Source organism: Harpia harpyja, chromosome 11 (assembly GCF_026419915.1).
Source record: "Harpia harpyja isolate bHarHar1 chromosome 11, bHarHar1 primary haplotype, whole genome shotgun sequence".
NCBI lineage: Eukaryota > Metazoa > Chordata > Aves > Accipitriformes > Accipitridae > Harpia > Harpia harpyja.
The window spans coordinates 41,888,555-41,901,661 of record NC_068950.1 but is presented as its reverse complement, the minus strand read 5'-3'; the positions used below and the strand labels follow the sequence as shown (position 1 = coordinate 41,901,661).

General features: G+C 45.0%; 1 protein-coding gene across 6 annotated transcripts in view; it reads right to left on the bottom strand.

The window, feature by feature from the left end:
* Positions 1-1,424: 1,424 nt before the first annotated feature.
* The window catches only part of FGGY (FGGY carbohydrate kinase domain containing), a 301,158-nt gene continuing 289,475 nt past the window's right edge, over positions 1,425-13,107 (bottom strand). For 5 of the 6 annotated variants that reach the window (XR_008237131.1, XM_052801137.1, XM_052801138.1 and 2 more), the window contains 2 exons: positions 2,433-2,494; positions 1,425-1,667 (listed from right to left, as the gene is read on the bottom strand). Coding sequence is in view for 4 of the 6 variants with exons in the window: in XM_052801137.1 (XP_052657097.1) it covers positions 1,586-1,667; positions 2,433-2,494 (144 nt within the window). In the remaining 2 variants the exon portion in view is untranslated. The remainder of the gene's footprint in view (positions 1,668-2,432; positions 2,495-13,107) is intronic. The other variant, XR_008237130.1, reaches the window with a different exon arrangement.

Genomic DNA, 13,107 nt, shown 5'->3' with positions numbered 1-13,107 from the left:
CAGCCTATGCCAATACTAAAGAATGGAATTTCTATCAAGCTAAGTGTATAAAGATGGAGTCCATCTATATGAACACTGACTCTGTAGAAAGGGACTGTAGGTTGTTTCTCTTGCATAATACAGGCTCACCAGGAGGGTGGCAGTTCACAGTTTGAAGAAAAGAAGGGTTCTCATGAGTGACCTACAACAGAGCTGTAGTTGATCTGAATATGCTCTTCCATTCTGTCACCCCTTGCTTCTTAACCCTCTCCTTCAGCTGGGGACCCTGGTTTTGCTTCTTAAACAGAATAGTATCTTTTATTAAGAAGTAAGAGACAAATGGCAGAGAAAGAAAGAATTTCTGAGAGAATTTCACTGAAGGCACTGGCAGTGTTTGGATCTTGCAAGATCAAAACAATTTGTACTGTCAGAGGTGAAACACTTTTGCTGTATACAACCAGAGAGTCCAAACTCTCTCCTTCCACAGCCCAGTTATGCCACGACCTGTCGTGAGCCTGGCAGCACCTTGTAGGACTAACTATGCAGGGCAACCTTCAAAATCACCCAGGAACAAACGAAAGCCTTTTGTTGACCGGGCTTGGCCAGCAGGCAGCCAGGAAGGTTTCTGAGCGTTGACAAATGCTCAGAGGAAGGAAAACCCTCTCCCTCTCTCCCACTGTGTTCCCTGTACCTGCTGTTGCTGAGTTCAACTCTGCAGCTGGCTGGCTGTGTAGATGCACGTGCTCTGAGCTGGGTCTGGCTGAAGCAACGTGATGAGAATGGACAGGGAGAGCTGGGCTCTTTCAGGGCTGACTCCCCACGAGGCAGCTGGCAGGATGGAAGGAATGCACCTGCATTATGAACATATTTTCAGCAACTGTGTCTGCTCAACCTAGTCTTTCAATGTCAACAGTGGGCTGTTTCACATCTGCACAGTGATTAATGTGCACCAAGGGTGAGTTACTTGCAAAAGACAAAATGGCACAAATTATTGATAGCAGAAAGACTGTGCTGCACAAATGGAGACAGAAAAAAAGAGAGCAGGAAACAGAAGAAAACAGAGGGAGAAAGACTGCACAGCTGGAAAAGTGATTCTCAAATATCAGCCGCCAAAGAAGTACTATAATCAGAGTGAAAAAAAAAACCAAACAGAACTTTCCAATGGAAATCATGTTTGGGTCTTAGCTGTAGCAGACAGTAAGATTAAAAGGACCATGTGCGATGCCAGGTGTAGTTACCTGTGAAAAGCATGGCAAAGGGCAGCGCCTCAAGCCCATCCGAGTGAGTTATGTTGCTCCTCGTGGTGTTCCGGCTTGCGGCCAGTCTAAATACTGGCACTGGGGTACCCGCAGCTGGTTGTCTTGTCTTCTTTCAGTGGAGCAAATGATTATTGCTTGTCCCTGGGGTGCAGGGATTATTGACAGAAAATACCCAGCGCTTCACAGTGAAGTGAATGCATTTTTATTTCTCATTAAAAATTAAAATGTACACTTTAAATGATGAAAGTATATTTTTAACACAGACAGTACAGTAAGGAGAGATTACCCTCATCGTAAGTGTCTGGAAATTCGTTATCCCTGCTGTTCCCCGATTACGCGACTCTGGATTAGAAGCTGTTCATGATGGAGCGATACTCTCTCTGATGTTCCACAAGTTTCAAAAACACTTCGTACTTCTTGTCATAAAATCTGTGTAAGAAAGTTAATTTCCACAAAGCCTGACATGTTACGATGTGAATCGTCTGTAACATGCATGTTTACTTCCTTCCCTCGGCATCCTAATTACAGCTCTGACTCGGCGCAGAGCCCCGCACGCTGCCGGAGCGCAGCTTCCCCCCCAAACGAGTGACTTCCGAGTTCTAATTACACCTTTCGTTGCCCCTAGAGCCACCTTTGATTTTCAGACCGTTTCTCCTCCGGGCCACGGCCGCTCCTCCACCCCCGCCAAGGCTCCGCGAAGGTCGCCTCACGGCTTCCCGCGCTCTGGGCCGCCTCGGAATGGCGGACGCCGCTCCCTCCTCGCCGCCGCCAGGGGGGGCCGGCGCCCCGCCGCGGGCTCCGCGCCCGCCGCTGCCCGGCGCGGGGGTTCGGCAGGTCGGTGGCGAAGCCGCCGGGAAACGGACGCGAAGGTCCGAGAGACCCGGGAACCGCAGCGGCTTTGAAAATGCCGCCTAGGTTGCCGCGACCCCCGCCGGCGGCTTCGGACCCCGCTGACGTGCCCCCGGCGCTCGCTGGCGGCCTTGGGTGGCCAAGGGAGGCCGCGGGCGCGGGGGGCCGACGTCCCACCGACGGCGACCGACGGCCCTCTGCCAGGCCGCCGAGCCGGACGCCCGGATAGCCCTTAAAAAATCGGGGTCTGAAATCCTGCTCCATTCAAGCAGGGCTATGAAGAGAGAGAACTTAACTTCGTTTTCAGTACATTCTCACCGAGGAACACCCGACAGCCAGGCTTACCGTTTATGCTGGTGGTTAGGCTGCACGACTCTCCCAATTTTCCCCATTTTCGCCATGGCCTCCTAGTAAAAGACAAACACAAACTGGAAAAGCCTGTTTTGATTTAAAATACTTTTTGACAAGAACAAGATGTTTCAAAACCAATCGGAACATTACTGATGTATTTTGTTTCGGCTGAACAGGCCAGATGGCATAAAATATGTTCAATCCCATTATATAGTAGTCATGAGAACAAAGTACTGCAGACCTCTCGGTAAACCAAAATCTGTTCCTCTTTCTTACTGGGAGTCCGAGGCAGAACAGACTTATCTTTTATTATTTACACTTACCGGAGGAAATGTTAAACACTGCATCCCCGGCGGGGAAGATTTCTCAAATGAAATGATACTGTACATGAGATCCCATTACCATATTCTTAAAGTATCAACTCCCTGCGGCAAGGGAGGACTCAAGTGTGCTCCAGAAGCTAAAGGTAACTTGCCAAGTTCTGTTACAGAGCCCACAGCTGCCCTCACATTCTGGTATAAAGGTATAAGGGACAGACTTGGATCCTACTCTGCTTTTGGCCAAAACAAAGTCAGACGAAGAGATCTTGCAGAATCCCCTGCAGAAGGAGTCTCTAGGACAGTCACATGTGGAAGGGACGGGACCGAATGATTTGGTTCCTTCCCTGATTTCTGTGAGATGCTGATTTTTTGTGGATTCTCCTGAGCAATCCCACTGGAATGAGACCTTAATCACCGATGTTAATAGAGGATAAAGCACCCAGGCAAGGGTGGAGGAGCAGACAGGCACCAGCTATTTTCAGTGGAAGTTTTTTTCACAAGGAGCATTAAAGCAATAGCTTTCAGATGGAACAGTCATAAACATAGAAGATCAGGATTCAAGAATCAGCATCTGCCCTAATCTGTATCAGTGTTCATAGTTTCTAAGCAGGACCCTAAATCTGTTCTAATGTTAGTACCTAAAGCACAGCACTGGGAGAGTATCAGAGTGACCCCGGAGAACAGTCAGCCTGTGCTGCTGCTGGAAGCCATCTAGTCAGCTACTACGGCTAGATTTGTAAAAGGGTGGGATGATTTTATAGGCTGTAGTATCTGCTGTAGTAAAATCTTTGCTTTCCACTAATCCAGCATTTTACAGCCGAGGATCTCCTAGAAACTTACAACGTAGATGAGCAACGTAAGCACAGTTTCACCAGCCCAGAACAGGCAGGGAGGCTCTGAGGATAAGCAAGCTGACCGACAGAGCTTACATCTTCTGGTTTCCCATTTCCCCTGCGTTAAAGAAATTCGATCACGACCTAAATGCCAGGATGTACGTGGGCTGCCCGAGAAGCCAGCAGGTACTCTTTCTCCCATGCACAGCAGCGTTTGCTCAGCTAGGCACAAAGTGGCTGGGATGCCACCTGTGTGCCAGAGCAGCAGGCAGTCACCAGCTCCGCCTGGCTGGCTGAACCTGCAGTATTACCTGGCATGTTCTGGGCCTGTTTGCTTCAGCCTTCAGCATCAACGCGTCCTTTTATACTGCCAGTCCAAATGTGCTACTAGAATGTGGAACACCTACTTTCTACGTTTGTCAACTTCAGGGGGTTAATACTGGATGAAATCGTGGCTCTGCCAAAGTAAGAAGCACTGCCAGGGATGGTGCAGTCAGGATTTTACTCTGCTAGGGCTTCTGATACAACAGCAGGGGAGCATTTCTGTGCACTCCTATGCCTATACTCTTTCTTATGCAGAGAAGTTGATTGTACTTTGATTCCCCAAGAAACACCCTTGAAATAACACTTCCAGCAAGATAGTGTGTTCTTTTCTCTGGGACATGTGAGCCTGCTGGCACAGAGACTCTACACACCAGCCAGATTAAAATACTGGCATGGAAAGGTTGATATCTTTCCCAGTAAGGGAAATGGGCATTTTATTCCTTGTTCTTTAACAGGTGATGCTAGCTCAAGCATTGTTCCTGTTTACAATAGTCTGTCTTTTAACTCCCTTACATGGCCAGCTGGATTTAGAGGCTACCCCAAAAAAATGAATGACCACACAGATAGTAAAAGACAACTCCCTATGTTACAATCAATACTGTTTTTCCAGATAGTTTTGTGTCTTACAGAAAACATAAGGCAAAGCCCCTCAAAGCACTCTCACTAATGGGATGAGTCACTTTGCTTTCTGCTCTCTGCTTTACAACTCCTTTTGAATTGCCCTGGAGATACTGCACGAAAATAAACCCAAGGCATCTGAAGGTTCTAAACGTCTCAGACAAATCCACTTTTTTCCACAGGCGCAAAAAAAAATGAAAGGAAGGGCCAAACTTTGCCATTCACCCCCTCCGCACACACGCAGGGCCTGCCTGCTGCTGCCCCATTCTGGGCAGCGTTAAGGCAACAGGATACAAACAGCACCGTTCCCAGGACATGTTCTGCTTCTGCCATAGGTACTCCACACACTCATGTTCTGCTTTACTCTGGGGCCTCTTACGACTTCCAGTGCTGAAAAATGCATTACTGCTTCTTCGGGAAATAAGCCAGCCTTTTGAGATAAACATATCTTCAGACAGGTTTTATTTTTACGCTGTTACTCATCTAACTACAGGTCTCCTCAGGCTGGTTCAAGAGAGAACAGACACCGGCGCCGACTCGGCCAGGCGCGGAAGGTGTGAGGACAGCCCGGCTCGGCACGGCTGTCCCGCCGGCCGCCACAGCCCCGGCCCCTCCGACACCCTGCTGGGGTCCAACACCACCCGGGCACTCGCGACACTCCGGCTTTCAGACCAGCAGTGGTCTTCAAAGGGTGAAATCGAGTCTCCATGGGGCTTAGGAAAGCCTCCTACACTCTCTGTGAGGTGTCCCCAAACCTGAACCCCCCGGCACAGAGGCCCCATCCGCCGTCGGGCAGCCAGAGAGGGTGCCACCGCTCCCACGGGGCCGGGAGCCGGACAGGCTAGAGAGGTCCCTGAAGGAAAACTGGTCCCTCAAGACCTGATCTAAACTGGGGAACAGGGCCTGGCTGCTGCTTATCTTCTGCTGGTTCACCCATCTATCCACCTGCAGCTAAGGAGGAAGATGCCAAAGCAGTCTTTCCAGTTTATCAGCTAAACTACTTTTGTATTTTTAAATCTACTGAAAATACATAGGTCTTTGAGACTCCACAGCATTAAGGTCTCACAGCAACTACCACAGCCATCTGGAATAACACGTTAAAAAAATACACAGCCAGCAATTTTCAACAACTCGCTTATTCTACGTTGCTCAAAATATCCAAAATGAATTCCCTCTCTTAATTTGCATTTCGGTTGTGTGTTTTTTTGTTTTTTAAAGTCACTGTGGTCATTGTTAGTTTAAACAAAAACTTTACTCCCAGAGGAGAGTCTTTTCAACAATTTTCTGGGGACAAAGAGGAACAGAACATTGAAAATATGAATTTATAATGAAATCGGAAACAAAGGAACATTAGAATCGCATTACTGAATCAGATCAACCTTGTGCACTGTTCTGTCTCCAACAAAGCCTTAAATATAGCAAAGTGATAATACAGCTGTTCAGAAATAGTTTGTTTGAGGGTTGACATCCAAATCCATAACTCCAGTCACCAAGAATTTCACAATCTTAATTTGAATGACGCTCTATCTTCTTTGTTTGCCAGTCTAGACAGTACAATGAATACAGTGATTTAAACACAATGAATTCTCTCTTAAAACAAAATATTTTGTAAAATTGCTTTTTAATCATTTCTTTTCTCTCTTTCCATAAAGGCTATGCTATAAATAAACCCTGAAAGTTCGCATTTGATCATCATTTCTAAAGGCTGGGCAAGAGGCAAGTGAAGGGTTTACACAGAAAAAAAGAGAGGCACTGTGGAGCAGAAATAAAGGGATACATTCATGATTTCTAACCTTTTGTTAGAGTGTCAAAGCTGAGACAGATACAAGCCAGTAAACACTCTGCTTACCATGGAGAGAGTTAGTCAAACGAGGTTACCCTGCCCGGGACAGAAGGACAGGGAACATAAGCCCAGGGAACCAAACGCTCCAAGGCCCACCAAGATTTCAGAACAAGGTGCCATTTTGCTGCTGGAAGGACAACCCAGCTGGGAAGGTCAGCAGTCATTCAAATTCATTCGGTACTGGTGGCTGAATTCTGCTCTTCCGCATGCTCTGGGGCAGGGGATAAGTTTAAGACACCAGGGTAGCCTCAGTAGATCAGCAGGCAGTAGATCTCCCAGGGAAACCCTATTTGGAACCCAGGGAAAACCCTATCTCCTAGGGAAATCCTATTTTGATACAGGATATAAAAGCTGGAAATTTCAACTGTTGTCCCTTCAATAATGGAAAGAAAAAGGTTTTTAACACTGTGTGGCAGCCGCAGCGCAGCAAATACTCTGTCATACCAGGAAAAGCATGTCAGCCTGGCATCAGGAGCTCACCGGAGGTGCTTACAAGGGCTAGCTTAGACTGGGAGACCAGTCTTCTCTAATTTCCTACCCAATGGGCTCCTGCAAAGGCTATCTCAGAGCACCCAGCATGAGCCTGCTCATCCCACAAGAGGAGCCCATCTGCCTTGGGACTACAGAGGGAGCCAAGGAAGATTAGCCCACTTGTGAATAGTCCCTAAGTTTGATTTTCCGTAGTGACTCAAGGACTTATGTGGCTAAATATTACTGAAAATTAATGGGATGTAGGCCCTTAAAAGCAACATCAAATAAGGAACCAGATTTAGGGATGTCAGCCTTAGTTAAGAAAGTCAAGTTAACAAAATCCCATTGAAATTAATGAGCTGGGAACATCAGTCCCCTTAAGAATTTGGGCTTCTGCTTTATTTAGGTACTTTAAAAATTGTATCCGAAATTAAATGGATGAGGCGTTCGAGCACAAATGCAATTTCCCAGCTGTGTTCTCCCCACTTACTCATTTTGATAATCCCAAGAAATGTCTGGACTTTTACCTAGCATAGCTATTAACTTCACAGTGAAAACAACCACATATCATCTGAAGTTTTACTGTACAATTTCAGTGGCTGGAATCATTTGGCCTGCACATACAAAAGCATACAGCAAAGCTCACCAAACTGTGTGGGTATACCATGCTCCAGTTACAGCAACAGTGTGCCAGCTTCTTGGAGGAAGGATCCTTAGACAATAGGAAAAGCAAGAGGGGTACTTCAAAGCAAATTAAGCAAGTTTTCTCTGCGAACGCTGCTGGTTTATGGCTTGTTCAGTGACAGCCATGGTTCTGTTGCACCAAGAATGACTGGCCTACGAATGATGGGAAGGATGAAAAATAACTGCTGTAAACCAGTTTTGGATCATAACTTACAAGATAACTAATTCAGGAATCTCAGAACAAGCTGGAATGAGATGCATGGCTTAGTCGTCTTCTTCCCAAGCTGAAGTTGTTAATTCACCTCATCTTAGTACTTATGCAGAAGGAGGAAATCATATTCATTTTTATTGTGCCAATACAAGCCAAGTGATCAAATGCTGTCATTCTTACAGCCAAACATGGTGAGAAATTAGTACCAGCAAACATACTTCTTCACATATTCCTGAGAATGACACGAGCGTATGCACAGAAGGTCAGTCTCAATTTCTGAACCACACAGAGCTTTGAAACACGAATTTCACCTTCATTACCCTGAAAACATTACCCAGATTCCCACTCAGCCCAGTCTCGACTCTCTGGTGTTTTTGTACAGCTCTACTGTCACAGATCCAGCATCAGAGGAAAAGAATTTAAAAGCTGCCCCATTCACAATAGACTGAAATGTAGGAACATTCTTCCCCACCAGATTTGTTCTGATTTGCAGAATTCAGCAGGTGTAAGTACCTTCAAACTAACAGACTGACTTTCTTTACACTTCTAAGTCCTCATAACAAATACAGTAAATAATGTTCTGCGTAGTAACTTTTACTGTTCTTCAACAGTGAAGAATCTCTCTCTCACTCATCTCTATTCCACACACATAAGCTGAGACTAACAGATGCTAACTAGCATCATTTTAAGAAGTTCAGTCACAGATATATTTGGATTTGAGGGGAATAAATAGATTGCTTGAAATGCTGATGTTCAAGAAATACTTTTAAAATTTTCTAAGAATTGTAAGCAAGGCTGCTATTTTCTTACAGGCTTTTATTTAGGGATTGCTTACTCAATAGCCTGGATATGCAAAATTCATCTTATCTATGCTTACGGGAGTTACATGAATATATTTATGTAACACAGCCCTAGCAGAACATTACTTTTTAGTGGTATATGACTGCATGAAGAAAGCATGTGATGGACCATATACAGTATTTTTCTAGTGGGTTTTTTCCCCCCTTAAATTTGTTTGAGTTATAGGGGCAGATCTTGGCAGCATGCACAAAGCCCAAAATCTGTAATTCAATTCTCTGTGGTATTCTGAATGGAGTGAGCCAAGTTTTAAAACACATTATGGATAAATATTAGAGCTGAGCAAAAATTTCACACCTAAGACCAAAGTGTGAAAATTTGGCTTTCATTCATTTAGTGAAAAGGTGGAAAATTTCACACAAGCTTGTATTTTCCTTTTACTCTGCTCCAACATAGATTTCTGTGTTCATATCAAACCTCAGAGAGAGACAGAGTGTTTCTGTCTGTGTCTGTAAGTGAGACTACAGAGAAGGAGGGAGAAAAGGACAGAAGGATGGAGGTCAAGCGAGCAGGACACCAGCTCAGGACTTGAGTTCAAGTCTGTCTTCCAGGAAACGTCACTGACCTTTTGAATCTCACTATCCATACATTCAGTAACAGCACTGGCCCATCTTAAGAGGAATATTTTATGCATTTGTTTGCTGAAGACTGTTACAGTGGTGGAGGGGAATCAGGCACGTAGCTTAGAAGAAGCCCAGCATTATTCTACCCCTAAACCATCCAACTTCAGTTGACAGAGGCCAACTGGATGGATCTTCACTAGCGAGACAAGGTAGTTTTCTGGTTCAAGCACTTATCAGGATCCAGACAGTTTGGAACAGATTCCCCAAGTTACGTGGGACACGTAATTTAGTCTTTTAATTTTCAGTTACCTCTTTCTGAAATAGGCTGTGCCCATTGTTTTCCCCCAGGTTTGGTTTGGCTTGTACTCAGAGTTTGTAAACTCTAGGTTTGTTCCTAATTTTGTACTGTGGGTGGTACACAGAGCTCGTAGTCCTACTGCAGCCCTCCATGCCTCCTCAAAGTACATATCACTCAACCTGTCCTGTACCGTAGGAGCATTGTTTTCACTACTTAGTATCCCAGACAAGAAAAAATGGAAAAGAGATCACATAACAGTAGAGACAAGTGCAGATAAGGTCACAGTACCACTTCTACCTCCAGAACACCTACTTGTACTCTGCTTCAGTGACTACACTGAGTGTCAGCCAGGCTGTGGCCACCGTAGCTCAGTGTAACACAGAGCTTGTGCTTCAGCCAGGCTGGCCAGCCGACAGACAAAGCCATAAGAGGAGCAGCAGTGGCAATGCAGCTGCTGTAAAGGGTGGCTTGTCATGCTAGAGATGATATTAATTACTTATTCCGCAGACCAAATTTAGAATGGGACGAGGGTCAGCTATGATTGCCACATCATCTATCAGCTGGAAACTATGTTTGGGTCTAAGCTCCAGCCACACTGCTACTAAATATAGGTTGGTTTGTTGTTGATTTGACTCTGCACTCCCCCGAGTTGCCTTTGACTATCAAATAATTAAGCAGTTTGCTTTGTGAGGGCTCCACTGCTGGCACCTCTTAGTGCCCAAAGCTGCTTGGATGCAAACTTGACGGCTTAGCAGGAGTTTCAGCTTACCCGGGCAATGGAAAGAGCCCAAGTGTTTAGCTCCCGTTTCAGTTTTGCAGATTGCTGGCACTGGGTGCCATGAATCAACAGTCTGTGGGCAACATCTAAGCAGTCTGCACCAGAGCTGGGCCACAGTTTAGCCGCACTTACCCTGACATGCGCTTGTATAGCTTATTCATGAAGCGTACGTCCACTTTACAAGGTCTGTGTATGAAGATCCAAGATAGCTTTAATACGGCTAGCACAGATACTGATAAGGTGCAATCACAGCGGCACAGAGGTCTGCCCAGCCTGCCCACCTTCCACAGCCTGGGGCCCACTCCGCCTCCTCGCCGGTCCCACACTGTGGGTGGCGATGCCGCGATGCCACGGCTGGCAGCTTTCTCACCAAAAAGGAGGCTCCCTGACTACACCACCAACTGGCACAGACAGTACATTTCCCTCACCCCCTTCTGAGGTGGAATAAATTTGTTAACCAGACACGGCATCGCTGTTACAATAGACTAAGAAGGTTTGTCCATATAAACCACATGAAAATATATTGATTTAACCCCCCTTTTTAGGCTTGGAAACGTTATGCTGACAGGCAGCTGTGTTTAACAGAAAGCAAGAGAGCAGATTCCTACATCAGATCCCGATGCAGGGCACTGCACTACAGCTATAAGCTAAATCAGCCTTCTCCCTACTCATCGCTGCTGGTGATGGAGTAAACTAAGCCTGGGAGCACTGCTCCTCTGCACAGCCTGGAACAAGTTATTTTGCTTCTCTGGCTCCCTTCTCACCCTCTGCTTACAGTATCCGTCCTAATGCTTTTAGCCTCAATTTTAGGTGGTAAAACCTTTGGGGCAGGCAGGGCAGGTGTGTGATTCCACGCTAACTTGCACAACAAAAGAAATGAGCTGGACAGAAAGCGGGAGTCATTTGGACAGGGGAAGGTAAAATAAGAGGAGTTGAAGAACAAGCATCCGCACAGGATATCCTGACACTCGGCTGTGTACTTGACACAATATTTAGTTGAACTGCACCACTTCCTTTAAGGTGCAAAATTCAGATTTATTCAGCCGATTTCTTTTCACGTTCATGCTGAACATACAGCTTTCCTTGCGTTTAGTCATTGAGTTCAAACTTTTATTTGCCATCTGGCAATGGATTGGGGTTTACTGGGGGGAAGGGATAGGAAAGGGGTCTTTTTTTCCTTTTTTTTTTTTTGCATCTGTCTTTGCTTTATGAGCTATGGCTAAGGCATCATTTACACATGGGGAACTGGATCGGGTTCTCTCAATTCTTTCCATATGTTCACTTATGCTGTCAAAACATTTTTTCGATCTATTAATCTGCACACGTCTCTCCATTCATTTCCCCACTCGGTGGGTTTTAGCATTTTCGGGGTATCTAGCTGGGATTTTGTCATAAAAACAACTTCTGCCTACATTTTGCTTTAGGGTTACTCCACCAAGAAAATGAAACTACTTGCAACATTTCACTCCTCTCCATCTAATTATTCTTTCCCTGTTTCCAACACTGGCTGAGGAGACTTCCCTTTTCCCCTCATCTTTCAAATATATTCTTTGCCATGCTCCAGTGTCTACCTGAGGTTAATGAGGGAAATCCCTGCTGTGAGTTTTGATGTGGATTATTTTTTATCTAGTTAATCTGACGTGTGGTTTACTATAAAAAAACCTATACCTCAAAATTATGCTTACATTTTACCCAATCTGGACTGCATTTGGGAAATTACCCTGGACAGGGGCTCATAAAAAACAAGAGACCTTTAAAAAAAAAGTCTTTCACTACTGTAAACCAGTAGAAGGTTGAGATGTTAAAACAGAGAGTAAAACTGCATTAAAATATGAAGAGAGCCTTTCTGGTAACCTTACAGACACCCTATCTCCAACCAAAAATTAAAACATCGCTTAAAACGGGTATTTTATAGATATCCAACGTACAGTGGGCAGAGTAAAACCTAGAAGAAATGAGAAACCTGTTAAGAGTTTAGAACTAGACTGCATAGCCATTTCTGCTTGTGAAGCACAGTACAAAGATAGCTGTCTATGGCAGAGAGCATTTGGTTTCCTTGCAATGATTGCTACAGACAAGGAGTTAGCAACCTTTTCTAGCACACTGTTCCAGACAGTATTTTTCTTTCCCAAATTAGAGGCTACAAGTGACTAAACTGAGTGAGAGCTGAAGCAAGACACACTGATCAGCTGATGATATTGTCCCCTTTTGTTAAAAAATGGGGCACCCTCTCCTCTCTAGGTCTGCAAATCAGAGGCAGCAAGGGATGAGAAGCTACTGCTCTCATTTGCTCTTCTGTGATTAAACTGTCCTTTAAGAAGAGTGCTGTTCCTAAAAAGCACTTTAAATGCTGGATACATATTGCTACAAAATTTTAGAAAGCTCTTGATTCCTTAAAAACCTGCGAAGCCTGGTTTGACGGTGGTCTGACGGATGGAACAGCCAGTCTGTTGCCAAATGTGCTCTAACAGCAGCAAGGGAGAATCCCAACCTGAACTGTGGGATTCCTACGGACACAGAATTCAGAGAGATTTATATGAGGAAACTTGTTATAGTCACATCAGAATAGGTGTTCTGCTCCCCTTGGTCCTAAAAAGTTTGGCTTGTATCTCTTGGAGACCATTGGGAAATGGTAAATACAGTTCTCTTTAGCATTAAAACTTCTCTGTAAGTGGGAACCTCTTTATACACACAACCTCTCCGTGCATTGCAATTACATTTATTGCATGGAAAAACCTGTAGGCACCAACTTACACAAATTCATTGGGAAGAAACTATTCTTGTTGGTAAATGTCAAAAGTTACCCTCATCACTACTCTAGCTATCTGTCAGGCCTGACATTTTTCTATACAAAACCAAAACCAAGGG